Genomic DNA, 14,688 nt, shown 5'->3' on the forward strand with positions numbered 1-14,688 from the left:
AAAGAAAGAAAGAGATACATAAAACGTACATTTTGTGCCACCTCTAACCCACTCCAGTGTAATGGATGAGTGTGTGTTTCCACCCACTCGAAAGACAAGATGGCCTCCTTTTCACTTCTTCACAGTTGCAGGGTAATCGAGGCCGCCTCAGCTTCCTATTTAGTCAGCACTGCGAAGGAATCTGCACCAGCTGCATGGCCGTCATAATGAGATTTAGACTCTTGCTCACCGGATGCAAGCTCCTACCTTTCTAGCATGGATCCCTCTGTTGCAAACACAAAGAATGTTATCTCACTTGATCAAGTGTGATGCCTGCTACACCTGCTGCTCTCATACCGTCTTCCCATCTCCATACGTCTGGCTTGAAACAACAATAACATTTACACATTCAAGATTTAATTAAAATTACTATGACAAATTATTACTGAATTATTATTCATTTAATCTAAATGTGTTTGGTTGTTAGCCAATAGAGCATCATAACATATTCACCAGAGGTGTGGACTCGAGTCACATGACTTGGACTCGAGTAAGACTCGAGTCATGAATTTGATGACTTTAGATTCGACTTGACAAAATGTAAAGAGACTTGCAACTCGATTTAGACTTTAACATCAATGACTTGAGCCTTTTGATTTGACATGACTTGCTACTTTCCCCAAAACCCAAAGATTAAAAAGTTATTCAGAAGCGCTCCGTAGCTTTCATTTTGTACGTGTCTGTCTATCTATCAGCGTGTGTGCTGCGTGTCAGTGTGTGTGCTCTCAGTACAACAGCCAATCAAATTAGATCTACGTTGTTTTCATCCCACATCATCCATCCAATCAAATTGCAGGACAACCACCGAACACGAGTTGTCAAACAACTCGCCAGTGAGAAAGATTTATACCAAAGTTGGTTTCGTCCGGGTATAAAAACTACGACTTAGTCAACAAAAAATGAATCGCAGATGCTAAACATGCAGTTCGAATATTACAGACGGAGACGCAATAACTTCCCACTTCGTTCGACATTTGAAGATGCACAAAGAAGGGTAAGTTTTGAATGTAAGATAACGTTTATTGGCTAAGTAACGTGACTTTTATTTGCTGTGTAGTTAAATCAGTGAGGCTGTAAACTCACTGCTAACGTTATAACCATAGACATCTTATAAGTAGACGCAGCATCGAGCGCTACTGCCTACTGGCGCTGACGAGACGCGGGGCCGCCATCTTGGAGTGGTGATCAGTGCAATTCATTTGGCTGGAGCAATGAACTGTCAGCGCAATTTAATTCATCTTACCTCACTGAATACCACTGATTTTCACACGTTTTTTTGTCATACGTGAAGCTATGATAAAGGACACATTTTTTGGCGTGTTTTATCATTCATAGTTTGCGCAACAGTAATAGAATATTCTTATATGCTATAAGTGACCAGACGTCCCAGATCAAAACTGGGAATATAATCCCAGAGAAGGGGAAAAAAAACGGTCAGCTATTTTTAAGTTCAAGAAACAATAAGATTAGGTTATATATACATGCGTATATCCTACATAAACAATGTATGAATACATTAGATATCTATATATCTTAGGGACCTACAGACTCTGTTGCTGTAGCAGCAGAGAGTTTATTCTGTCTTGACACTTTGTATTGATATTTTGTATTACATTCTTCCCTTAAATGACAATGTTTACAGTGATTGTTTTATATATATTTTTTATGTATGTCGCTTTGGATAAAAGTGTCTGCAAAATACTTACACACAAACTTATACAAACACCTGAAAGTCTTTATATCAGCTAAAACCAACAATCTGTTTCACTGCATTCAGAATAAAACCAAATTCTGTTTTACCCAACAATGTTAGTATTTGAATATTGTTACTTGAAGACTTATTCCTGGTTACAATTATACTGTTAAGAAAGTATTGTCTTATATTTTGCCTAAAATGAGAACACATCATAATCAGTGGCGGCTGGTGAATTTTGTTTTAGGTGGGGCTGAAAGTTTGTAAACCAAACCCCTGTAGGGGGGTCATCCTCCCCCAGAAGATTTCTTTGTGATTTTCACATACAAATATTGAAGATCTTTGCTCCTTCTCAACTCTGTGCTAATATTCTTTTCACCAAAATACAACCAATAGTATGTTAATATTAAATCTTACTTGTAATAAGTAATCCCCCGATTCCTATTTTCAACAGTCCGCTCATTTGAGCAGGAAAACGCTGAACACCAGCCCGGCATCTTTGTTGTCTACCTGTCAACTGTCAGTTTAGGCTGCTCGCCAGCTCCTCATCACCACTTCAAGATGGCGGCCAAATTGCCCGCGTCACAGCAGTCAATGCTGCTTCTACTTATATGATGTCTATGGTTATAACGTCAATCTGTTGCGTCCACTGCAGTTTGCTACCTTATTCATACTTTTTGTCAAGTGATTTTTTTCAAGCATGGTTGCATAACGTTACGTTAGTCAATGTATCACACACAGTAACGTAACGTTAGACGGCGATCAGCAGCCCCGCGTATTTTAGCCACCTACTAAAAGACAAACATAGTCAAATAAAGGTCAGTTAAAATGTATACTATATTAAGAATATGTGTACATATTGCATAGGGCCCTGACATCTAAAAAGTACCAACTCTGTTCATTGTTATGTTTATGTATTAGTTATGTTTTTCATGTGTACGCACACATAAACACACATACCGTATGAGATGAGATCAATGAGATAAGGTAAGAACAGGATAGAAACTGCTGTGGAACTAGTTATAATGCAATATGCCATGGAAATACAATGTTAACACTTTTGTGCAAATAAGTACAGTTGCACTTGATTTTTCAAATGTGTTTATTCTGTAAAAGAATTAGTTAAATGTTTAAAATGACTGGTTAATAGTGCTATTATGAAGTGCAATGTCAGCACTATTTTTTTTCCTGCAATTTTAAAATGCACTTGTTTTAATAAATAAATACAGCGTTTTAAAAGCATACACAATCTGTGTAAATATATTAGTCTGTGGTTAAAAGGACTTGAAAGGACTCGAAACTCAAAATGCAGGACTTGGGACTTGACTTGAGACTTTCTAGTCTTGACTTTGGACTTGACTCGGGACTTGACTCGAGACTTGAGGGCAAAGACTTGAGACTTACTTGTGACTTGCAAAACAATGACTTGGTCCCACCTCTGCTATTCACCCAATCTACCCCTCTCACATAGATAAACAAGGCAATTAGATGTTTCAGGTGTACCTAATGAAGTGTCTATTCATTATATAATACAGGTGCATCTAAGAAGTTCAATATTTTTTGTCGCTCATTTCAGACAGTTATGGATTCATTACACCCGATTAAACTATTTCATGTCTTTATTTCTTGTAGAAAAGGAAGACGAGATACACCAGACCCAACATTGTAAATGACGTGGAGGCTATCAAAGCAATCTGGCGCTCTATTACACCTGATCTCCTCCATGACACGCCACATTCATCAGTCAATCACAGATTTATGCAAATTCAACCAATCCTCGTGAATTGTGTGCAGCCTTGCAACTATAATCAATGCCTGCAACTTCCCGCACATTTTAGCCAATCAGCGTAATTTTTGCCAAACGAATTTGTCTCTGAGCGGCGCTCAAATGCGCACATATACCGTTGAATCAAAACTTGCTTGTTTCTTGAGTAGACGAAGCAAGACCAACAACATGTGACAATTTATGAAATCTTTATTGCTCAAACAGCACAATGATCGTCCTCCCGCGTAGCTCAGACCTACTTCCAGTTTCTGTTAAGTATTCTAGGTAAGGTAGTACTGCATATAAACATGTACTTCCTAGTTTACATGTTTTTACATAATTATGTAAAATGTATTTAACCACGGTGAGGAATTTATGAACATAGTTTAATTTGCAATGCTGACCTAGAAAAGAGGCAGCATGTACATGTTAGAGATGTTGAAGTGTGATGATAATCTCTATTGTCTCTCATTTACTAGAAGTCCTGGGAAAACATCAATTCACATCCAAATTGCGATTCTTATTTATTGCTATTCTAAATCAATACGATAATCTATGTTTAAAAATATGTTTTTGTGCGCCATCTCTGCATGCATACATCATATGTCAGCAAGAGTAGCGTTTGTAACCTGTTTTGAAAAGGTTAATGAAATTTATATCGCAAATAATATATTGTGAAAATCGGTTAGAATTGAGAATCATGTTGAATTGAGAATTGAATTGTCACACCAAGAATCAGAATCGAATTGAATCGTGAGTTGTTGTATGAATATCATCCTATCATTGACCAACAAAAATTGTTGTGATAGATCGTTCTTAGCAGTTCACAAATGCTTTTAAATCTCTAGCAAATTCAGTTATTTTAGGCTGCAACAATCACAAAAATGCCAGCCAAATCCTGCAGGGAATTCATAATAGAAAGGCACCCACATCTGCGGTCCTCTCCAAGGATCCTCATAGTCATTCACATTGACATCCCACTGTGTTGTGAGTTTTTCCTTGCCCTTATGTGGGCTGTGAACCGAGGATGTCGTTGTGGCTTGTGCAGCCCTTTGAGACACTTGTGATTTAGGGCTATAGAAATAAACATTGATTGATTGATTGATAATCAACAAATCTGCAAGATATAAAGACATGAAATAGCTGTAGTCGAGTTGGACGGTACTAATAAAGTACCGCGGTACTAATGAATAAAAAATGATACTATACTGCCTTTGAAAAATACAGGTACTTTTTTTTCATCCGTGTGGCGGTGACGTTCAGAACCGTTGTGTTGAGTGTGTCAAGAAGCATACAAGAAGAAACAGTGTCAAGAGGAAGAATGGCAAAAAAATGGCAAATCTACTGCATAAAAAAAGAAGGTGCATGATGCGCAATATGGAGGTAATTGGGTTTCAAAACAAAAGGTGACGCTTTAAACACAGAGCGCCGCTGCTTTAAAACATTCCTCGCAAAAAGTGTCATGATTAAAGTATTACAATTTTTGCTTCAAACTTATCTAAACAATTGAATAACAAGCAGTCAGATTGATTTGTAATGTAGATAACCAGCTCCCCTGCTGTACACATACACAAACACGATGTAGACGCGCACACAGCTGCTTGGCTTGTTGCCAAATATTAGCTCAGTCCAAATCACCTATGTAGCGCAAACTAATGCAAGTGAAATGACTGAATTTTGAAACAAATTGCTACAATTCGTGTTTTATCTTTAACAATGTGAGTTTTACCTGCTACATGTCTTATCTGTGTACTTTTAGCCATAGTGTTGTTTTAAAAGCCAGACCAACAGTGGCAGTCATAAATCATGAAGCATTTAATACAAAGTCAATAAAGCTTCTTATTCTCGTCTAACTTAGTCCTAGAGTATGGCAGGCTATATGTAGAATATAAAATTATAAATTGTTCTTTGAGTGCAATAAGAAAAGCCCAATGTGTTTAATGATTTTCTGGTACCGATGATTTTGACCTTCTAAACATTTTTTTGGAGTGCAATAGGAAACATGTTTATTGTATCATAAAATGTTCTGTTCAAATCTAACCAATATGACAATTTCTTGTGGTCCCTTTTATTTTGAAAAGTATAGAAAATTATCGAAAAGTACCGGTACCAAAATATTGGTATCGAGACAACCCTAAGATGTAGTAGTACGCATATAACACGTAAAAAAAGGAAATTACACGACGGTAACATTACTGAACGTCTAACAGTACAATGTATGAGGCTGATTTAGTGTTGCGAAATTTAATCTTAAGTGGTAATAACAGATTTTACAGAATCTTTTATTGTTGTTTACATTGAGAGCAGCCATCTCTTTGTATAGCTAGTGGTGAGGACTCCCTGACTTTATAAATAGGAAATCTGACCTCAGAGGGCGTTCCAGTTAAAACCTCTGATTAGGAACTTGGAAATGTCAATCTCCCAATACAAATGGAACGCAGCATGAATATATTAATGAATAGGAGATTTATTATTCTTACTTAAAGAATAGCAGGGTAGGTCAGGGCACACAAACAATGTCATTATTTTTCCGGGGAAATTTCCCATTTTTGAAAATTAAAATGCAATTATGGGTGTCACTTTCTGAAATTATTTACAAAGAATATTGATGTTTTTTTATGATGTTTTCATTTTTGATGCACCTGTATGCTTTTTTTCAACATGTATTGAGCTCACTACCAGTACCTGCTATTAATGGCTCAAGGGGTTATTGCATGTTTGAACTATAGAGAGGGCCAGAATCACGATAGTGCTACACATAATATTTCCAAACTATTCAATGGAAAATAACATCACACCGGCTGTAATACGATGGAGAAATACTGTGAGTCATTAGATAAGAAGTGCCTTTGTCGTTAAAAGGAGCAAACAGCTGTAATTGGATACCGTTATCCGTACAAGATGGACAAGTCTGAGTGGAGCAGAGACCATGCACGACATCTTCCTCGATGTCTCTTACCCGGACTTTGTGAACTACCTAATTTTTCAACACAGCCCATTTTACCCCTTGAAGGACTTTCAAAATGATAACAGTTTAGAAAGATTTGACCGCTTTGTTTGTAGATGGGTTCATAAGGTTTATGTTTATCTCTAAAACCCAGTGGACATCATGTCATCAAGCCAGCCGAGAGTAATGCACTCTCAGAAATGATACGACCCAAGTTCGACACGCGGGATAATCATGGATAACTAATCTAAGGTCATCTCAGCACACTGACTGAAGGGCAGGATTGGGAGAACTTTGTTCTCATGTAGCTTCACTTTTGTTTTATGTGGAGGCTATAGTCCAGATAAGAGGAGTACCATTTGTATCAATACAATTATTATCAAAGTTCTTCGACCAAGCACATCAAATCAATACAAAATAGGGTTGTTATTTATTTTGGATGAATTTTTTACTTAAACAAACACAAAGTCGTCAACACGTCACATCTCGGTTGATTGCAGCAACCCATGCTGGCCTTCACCGTTAACTCTTCTTTTCAGCCGCTTTCATCTGTCCAGAAATACGCTTAGGAATGTGATAAAAGCTAGTAATATCTCTCCCTTCTCGATTGGTGCAGTTGACAATCGCACACATCCTCTGCATTTTTAGTATCACTCGTTGAATGTTCAGCAACAAAAGGGCGTGATACAAACGAAGCCTTCTAATATGGCCAACGGCAATGCATTGTCAGAAATGTAGAAAAATCAGAACCCTTCTATACAATGTTAAAATGTTTGACATTGTGTGTGAAAATGAGCAGGGAATGTTTTTTGCACATCAGTCATTTGTACAATAACTTAAAGGCCTACTGAAAGCCAGATACAAACGAAGCCTTCTAATATGGCCAACGGCAATGCATTGTCAGAAATGTAGAAAAATCAGAACCCTTCTATACAATGTTAAAATGTTTGACATTGTGTGTGAAAATGAGCAGGGAATGTTTTTTGCACATCAGTCATTTGTACAATAACTTAAAGGCCTACTGAAAGCCACTACTACCAACCACGCAGTCTGATAGTTTATATATCAATGATGAAATCTTAACATTGCAACACATGCCAATACGGCCGGGTTAACTTATAAAGTGCAATTTTAAAATTCCCGCCACACTTCCGGTTGAAAAACTCCTTTGGATATGATTTATGCGCGTGACGTCACAAAAGCAACGGAAGTGGTTGGAACCCATCGGACTCGATAGAAAAGCCTCTTGTTTTCTTCCACAAAATTCCACAGTATTCTGGACATCTGTGTTGGTGAATCTTTTGCAATTTGTTTAATGAACAATGGAGACTGCAAAGAAGAACGTTGTAGGAGGGATCGATCGGTGTCTTAGCGGCTAAGTACAATACTGTAATATCTGTGATATTTGCATTAGTGTACTGTGTCTTTAAGGGTTTGGGGAACGTGCATGCGCGAGTGAGTTGGCGGAGAACTTGAGTGTGTGTGAGCGTGACTTTTGGCTAACAGCAGCTCGTGTATGTGTGTGCGTTACTTTTTGAACTACAACCAGTTACCGCTTGTTAATAAAGCGATTGAGCAATTTGTTTAATGGACAATGGAGACTGCAAATAAGAAAGTTGTAGGTGCGATCAGTGGAGCGGCGGACTACAGCAACACCAACACCAGGAGGTTGTGTTGTGTTTTGAGCAGGATAACAGACGCACTACGGTGAGTCTAGCTTTGACTTCCAAACATTTGATCGCTTGCCCGTACGTGCGTGTCGATATGTGCATGTGACGTACGTAACTTTGGGGAAATATATGTTTCTTGCCGACTCTGATGGCGGCCGGGGTGTCGTCAAAAGCGTACAACGCCCGCCGCCGCATCTAAGTTAGCTACGCAGCTAGGTTAGCTTCTGTTTTTTTACCTTCGCCAAGCGGAATATTATTAATCGTGTATTTACATGTTCATGGTTTAATAGTATTATTTATCTTCTGTCTATCCATCCAGTCAGGTTTTTTTTAAATTTAGTTTTTATCTGCATTTGAGACTGCTATGCTATCGCGTTGGCTACGCAGCTAGGTTAGCTTCTGTTTTTTTAGCTTCGCCAAGCGGAATATTATTAATCGTGTATTTACATGTTCATGGTTTAATAGTATTATTGATCTTCTGTCTATCCATCCAGTCAGGGTTTTTTTTAATTTAGTTTCTATCTGCATTTGAGACTGACGCTATCGCGTTGGCTACGCAGCTAGGTTAGCTTCTGTTTTTTTAGCTTCGCCAAGCGGAATATTATTAATCGTGTATTTACATGTTCAGTCACTGTGACTGACCATTTCGCGTTTTCGACTCTCATTTTCAAGAGGATATAGTATCTGAGGTGGTTTAAAATACAAATCTGTGATACACAATAGAAAAAGGAGAGAGTGTGGAATCCAATGAGCCTGCTTGTACCTAAGTTACGGTCGGAGCGAAAAAAGATACGTCCATCACTGCCTCTCAAGTCCTTCACTGTAATGTTCCTCATCTACGAATCTTTCATCCTCGCTCAAATTAATGGGGTAATCGTCACTTTCTCGGTCCGAATCTCTCTCGCTCCATTGTAAACAACGGGGAATTGTGAGCAGCACTACCGCTTGTGACGTCACGCTACTTCCGGTACGGCAAGGCTTTTTTTATCAGCGAGCAAAAGTTGCGAACTTTATCGTCGATTTTCTCTACTAAATCCTTTCAGCAAAAATATGGCAATATCGCGAAATGATCAAGTATGACACATAGAATGGATCTGCTATTCCCATTTAAATAAAAAAATTTCATTTCAGTAGGCCTTTAACAAATGACCTACTTAAAAAGAGAGGGAAAAGTTACACATTTTAATGATTACTTCTCGAAATTAAAGCAGCAAGATCACTTTTGATTGTAACTGATGACAAGATGATTTAGCCAAAGGTCAAATCAATACACATTTCACATTGATATATGTCAGAGAACCTTATTGATTTTCATTGATGGTCCGAGGTGAGTCATGACTAACACACATTCAGTTACTGGTTGTTCATATAAGTACATTTTATTTTTTAATTATGTGACAACAACAAATGACATGCAAGAATCCCTATCTCTACATGTATTTTACAAATAATGATTCTTTAGTTACAAAATATATAGATATTTAAGACCATATGTACATGACATTTGCATACTACTAAATCCATTGCTTTAATATGTGTATTACTATATATACTTTTAATAGATATTATCTTTATATTTCAATATGATTATTATTTGCATTATTGCGTTATTAATTCTCTATTGATAGGATTATACTCATATGTGTCTATTAAGATGTCATCAAAAAACAAAGCATGTTGCAGAAGAGAAAACGGGACTATACCTAACATTACTGTGCCTGAATGGTCAAGGAGCAGAGGCTCCTACTCTCTGTCCTTGGTAAAGCATGAGAAGTTGGCTATGTAAAGCACAAGGTTCAACAGACTATTTGTACAAGGTGCCAACAGGGCTAGCAAGCCAACACTATATTCCAGCAGCATTTGGATTCCACTGAGGTAAAACAGCGATACAGCTTGGAATCTAGCACGTAGCTTTCTCTATCCCGACAACTTCCGGACTGTCCGCACTGATACGTGTGATGTCAAAGCCGTAGGCCTCTGACACCACTGGAGCTCCTTTTTGGACGGAATCGTTCAATATCCCTGGAACATGGACACACACACGGACATGCACTAACATCTTGGTATTTACCTCGACCACATGAATTTTTAGTTGTGTCACTTTCAGCAGTGCTTTTCTGTGTACCATCAGCAGGTTGGTGTCCATCTTTGTAAACATTGCTTTTGTTTTCTATTGTGTAAGACAACCCAGCTTCTTCCTCATGTAGTCAGATCATTGTGTGTAGGTGTACACAAACACAACCCGAGTAGTGTAACCTCACAGCATGAAAAATAGGCCCAATGTCTCTTTTGGTCCACCCCAACACACACTATTATCTGACACTATCACACACTCTACTGCCCACTCTCTTTGCTTCTCCTCTCTTATGCTTATGTTATCTCCTTACCTGGCTCTCCTTCACTCTCCTACCCACCCCCACCATTATTTATTTCTATATTTATGAAATTATGCAGTTCTTGCTCTTCCTCCTCTGGCGAGCGTGCAGCTGGCCATGAATGGGTCTGTGCAGAGGTCCAGGATGTCCAGCCATTCCTGAGGGGCTGTAGCGATGACGTAGCTCCTCGTTGTTGATGTAGCACAGCTGCACAGGTCGAGGGATAGGTTCACCCATGAAGTAACCCTCATTTTCCTCCGACTCAGAAGAAGAGGAACAGCTGGAGCACCATGGGTCGGCCGCTTCCATGTACCCATCACCCCAACATGGCCCACCCACCCCAGCAGGCTGCCAGCCAGCATTTTGTAGGGTGAGATCAGATGTGGTGCGAGGACAAGGCCGGTGGGGTTGCTGTCGGTGTCCGCCTGGATCCTGACCAAACAACTCCCTGGCAGCTTGACCAGAGGGGAAGCGATCGTAATCCTCTTGGACACGATGGAACGGCAGCTCCACCATTTGGGTAGGGCGGTCAGCAACCAGATGCAGGGCGTTATCGGAGCGAGAACGACGGGAGCGTTTGTGGTGGCGGGTGCTGCGATGTTGCCCATTTCCACGATGGTGTTTGCGATGTCTCGGTTGAGGCTGTTGTTTCTGGGAAACAAGTTCCTGCCGACGGGGCATTCTATCACTCATGGGAGCCATCCGCAAGTTCCCACTGCTGCCCATCACACCAGCACGAGCTTTGCCATCAAAGCTCAGTGGCTGCGGGCCATCCCAGTACTGCAGTGGATAGCCCACTCTGTGTGGGGTGTACATGTTGTTGTTAAAGGGACGAGAAGAGGACAGAGACTCTGTGCTATGGAACTGGACTGAAGAACTGAGTGTTCCCATGTTGCTCTTTTCAGACACATTTACACCTGAATCCTTGCTCAAGTCAGGCATGGAGAACCTGGACAAATGCTCCTGACGCTTGCTGACCCCATCCAGGGAATTGCCTGCTAAAATGATAAAAGACATGTTACATGTTCATACTATTTTGAATGATGATATACTGTATACAAGGTATAAGATAACTATTTACCCATAGCATTTGACACGGTGAGAGAGTCCATAGAGCCACGAGGTGTCTGCTCTAGTGGAGTCAGCGGCTCGTTGAAGCTCATGGCATTGATGGGGTTTCTCCTGGTGAGAGGAGGCCTCCTGTCTCTCTGAAATCCATGCATACTAATGCTCCTCTTGTCAGAGAATCCTTGGTTCTTACTTGACATCTCATTGAAGCTCATCTGGGTACGTAACTTGTTGGGCCTGAACTCATCCTGGCTATGGTGCATCCAGTTTTCGTTGAAGGAGTGACCCCTTAGGGCAGCCATCGGTGTCCTCTTAACATTGCCTTGTTCTTTTCCCCACGAATCAGGCCTCTTTCCTGGGTTGGCAGGACTTTGGGCTGAAGGATGAACATTTCCGTTGGGATTGTAGCTCTGTCTGGCATTACACTGACCCAAAAGATGAATGGATGGAGGGGTGGGAGAGGATTCCCGCTGGGGGCCCTCAAAAGCAGCAGGGACGTAAGGGTCATCTCGACTCATCCACACCTGGTTTAGACTTGGAGCGCGACTTGGTGTGCGACTGGGAGTACGGCTGGGGGTGCGGTTCGGTGTCCTGCTTGGGGTCTGGCTGGCTGATACGCTTAAACGGTCCATCTGAACTGACAGGGGATCAATTTCAGCCGACAGACGGTCAGGCTTGGGGGGAGCAGTGGACTGGCGGGCTTCTGCACTCTTTCGTTCCTGCTCGGTGCTCCTGCGCTCCTTTTTACCAATCTTAGTGCTGTGGCGGGACTCACGGGAGCGGGCACTCTGGAAAGCTGAGTCTGAGGAATCTGACTCATCTGGATCCTGATTTAAAAAACAAAACAATTAGCAACTGCTGTGATATCAAATTGAAAATGTTGACTTATTATATTGGTCAATTACCTGTCCAGCGCTGCAGGAGCGTGAGCAGAAGATCTGTCCCTGCTTTGGTAGGAAGGGACGGCCAAGCAGAGAACGTTTGCAATGGGCACAACAAAAACATTCTTCAGTTGCGTGCCAGTGCTGTCCATCATACGTCATCTGACCTTGGTCGATACCTTCATAGAAAAAATGGATACAAATCGAAGTTAGCAATTGAACTTCAAAGTCTTACATGTGGTAATGCTGACAATTTTAAGACTGCCGTTATGTTTTTGTCAAAAAATACATTTATTGCTGGAATATTTTTATACCTAAAACAAAAACATTTGTCATTATTGTACAATTTATGGGACAGGACGAATAAATTCTCAAGGAGGAAGCAATCATCTTTCACAGATCCCATCTGGATAAAAGATGGGGCCATCCTGTCAAACGCGCTGGGAATAATAATAACTATCTACATCTCACTGCACTGACTCCGCCTTTCCACAGCTGTGTTATACAACGCCTAGGTCGATAATACCAACTCTTGCAATAAATGCCTTTTAGAGGTTTTTCTGTGGCGCGAATGTGAGAAATGAATGCTTGTGTGTAGGTACCAGATTATGCAACATTTCCTTACCTATATGTTCTCCGCATGCATCACAGTACTCTGCATAAAGGGACTCAAAGCAGTTGCAACAATGTGGACGTCCGTCCTTCATGATGTAGCGCTGGCCACCGAGGGTGGTCTCGCACTCGTAGCAACAGAAGTGCTTCATGTGCCAGTGTCTGCCCTCCGCCTCCGTGCACTCATCAGCAAAGATGATCTGTTTGAACAAGACATTCAATTCAACAGGCAAAATATAGGTGACACAAAATTGCTCATTTAGATTAGAGAACCCCATGGCTAGGGATGGGAATCGATAACTGGTTCATGTTGAGAACCGGCTCCCAGGGTTTCAATCCCTGGGAATCATTAGACCGTTTTGTTAACGATTCCCTTATTGATATCTGTGGGTAGGCATGAGGTCACCTAGCATAGCACCGCTCAGCAGCACAAACGTTATAATTATTCACGAAAAGGAAGACAGCAGGGCAACCTGCAATACTTAAGGTAGATATTTTATCAAATTGGGAAAATACAACCAAAAACATTAGCAGACACAGTATGTGATAACGTTGAATGAATGACGCGATTTCGATTCCCCCCGAGACAGAAGTGAATCACCCCCAGCATCCATCCATCCACCCATCCATTTTCTACTGTTTGTCCCTCTCGGGGTCGCAGGTCTGCTGTTTATACTGCAGGTAACTAATAACTAATGCTGCCTTCATGTTAAAACATGCTATTATTAATAAATATATTATATTAATAGTAGCATATATAAATATAATAGCATATATAAATATATATATATATTATTATACAAACGTGAAATGAATGTTTCTCATGCATCACATGACGAGACAGCGTCTGACCGGCAGTCTGCAAGCCTTTTTCCTTAAAAAGTGTTCTCCACAGGTGGAGACATCGTGATTAGTCAGAAATATTGTGTATGCTTCCTACAGAAAGCAGATGAACTCAATTTTCTGCAAAATAATGATTCATTTTCAGAGTTGATGGCTGAAAAATTGCATGGTGTACAATTTTATTTGACTTATATTTGTCTCTGGCTGATGTAGATTTTACTTATTTTTGAGTGCTCAGCATATATATACAATTAAAAAAAAAAAATACTTTTTCATTTCTATTTTAAACATGTTAAACATGTTACAAAACATTTTTGTGTAATTGTCATTTGTCACAGAATAATTGATGTTGTATTATGTTTATTACCACATTAGAATATTTATTTGAGTTAGTTTCAAAACAAAATATTATTTTCCAGCACCCCATCGAGGCTATGGGTCTTTGGGGGAACTGCACTTTTTTGGAATTTGGCCTATCGCTCACAATCATTATGAAAGACATGACGACGGATGGATTTTTTTTTTAATGCATTCTAAATATTAAATAAACGTAAATAAAAGTGCGCTTACAGGGGACCCAATGGGAGCTCCACTATTCCGCCCATAAAATCCAATAAATTTGCGCCAACAATACTCAATTTACATTTTGTGACTTTGAATATTAACCAAGTATTAGTGATATTGTTATTATAAGCGCTAATGCAGACAAACTATTTATAGAGGTGCCGTGAGTCACGTTGGTCGCCGTGATTACATCCGTGTCTCCCTATGTTTACATACTGGAGTGGTTTGCTG

General features: G+C 40.0%; 1 protein-coding gene across 2 annotated transcripts in view; it reads right to left on the minus strand.

Annotated features, from left to right (window-relative positions):
- Nucleotides 1–7,307: 7,307 nt before the first annotated feature.
- The window catches only part of LOC133653858 (prickle-like protein 2), an 81,606-nt gene continuing 74,225 nt past the window's right edge, over nt 7,308–14,688 (minus strand). Inside the window, exons 6-9 of one of the 2 annotated variants that reach the window (XM_062053619.1) lie at nt 13,064–13,250; nt 12,463–12,617; nt 11,571–12,384; nt 7,308–11,484 (exon numbers count right to left, since the gene is read on the minus strand). In XM_062053619.1, coding sequence (XP_061909603.1) covers nt 10,553–11,484; nt 11,571–12,384; nt 12,463–12,617; nt 13,064–13,250 — 2,088 coding nt within the window. In that variant the 3' untranslated portion in view covers nt 7,308–10,552. Of the gene's footprint in view, nt 11,488–11,570; nt 12,385–12,462; nt 12,618–13,063; nt 13,251–14,688 lie in introns of both variants that reach the window. The other variant, XM_062053618.1, reaches the window with a different exon arrangement.

Source organism: Entelurus aequoreus, linkage group LG07 (assembly GCF_033978785.1).
Source record: "Entelurus aequoreus isolate RoL-2023_Sb linkage group LG07, RoL_Eaeq_v1.1, whole genome shotgun sequence".
NCBI lineage: Eukaryota > Metazoa > Chordata > Actinopteri > Syngnathiformes > Syngnathidae > Entelurus > Entelurus aequoreus.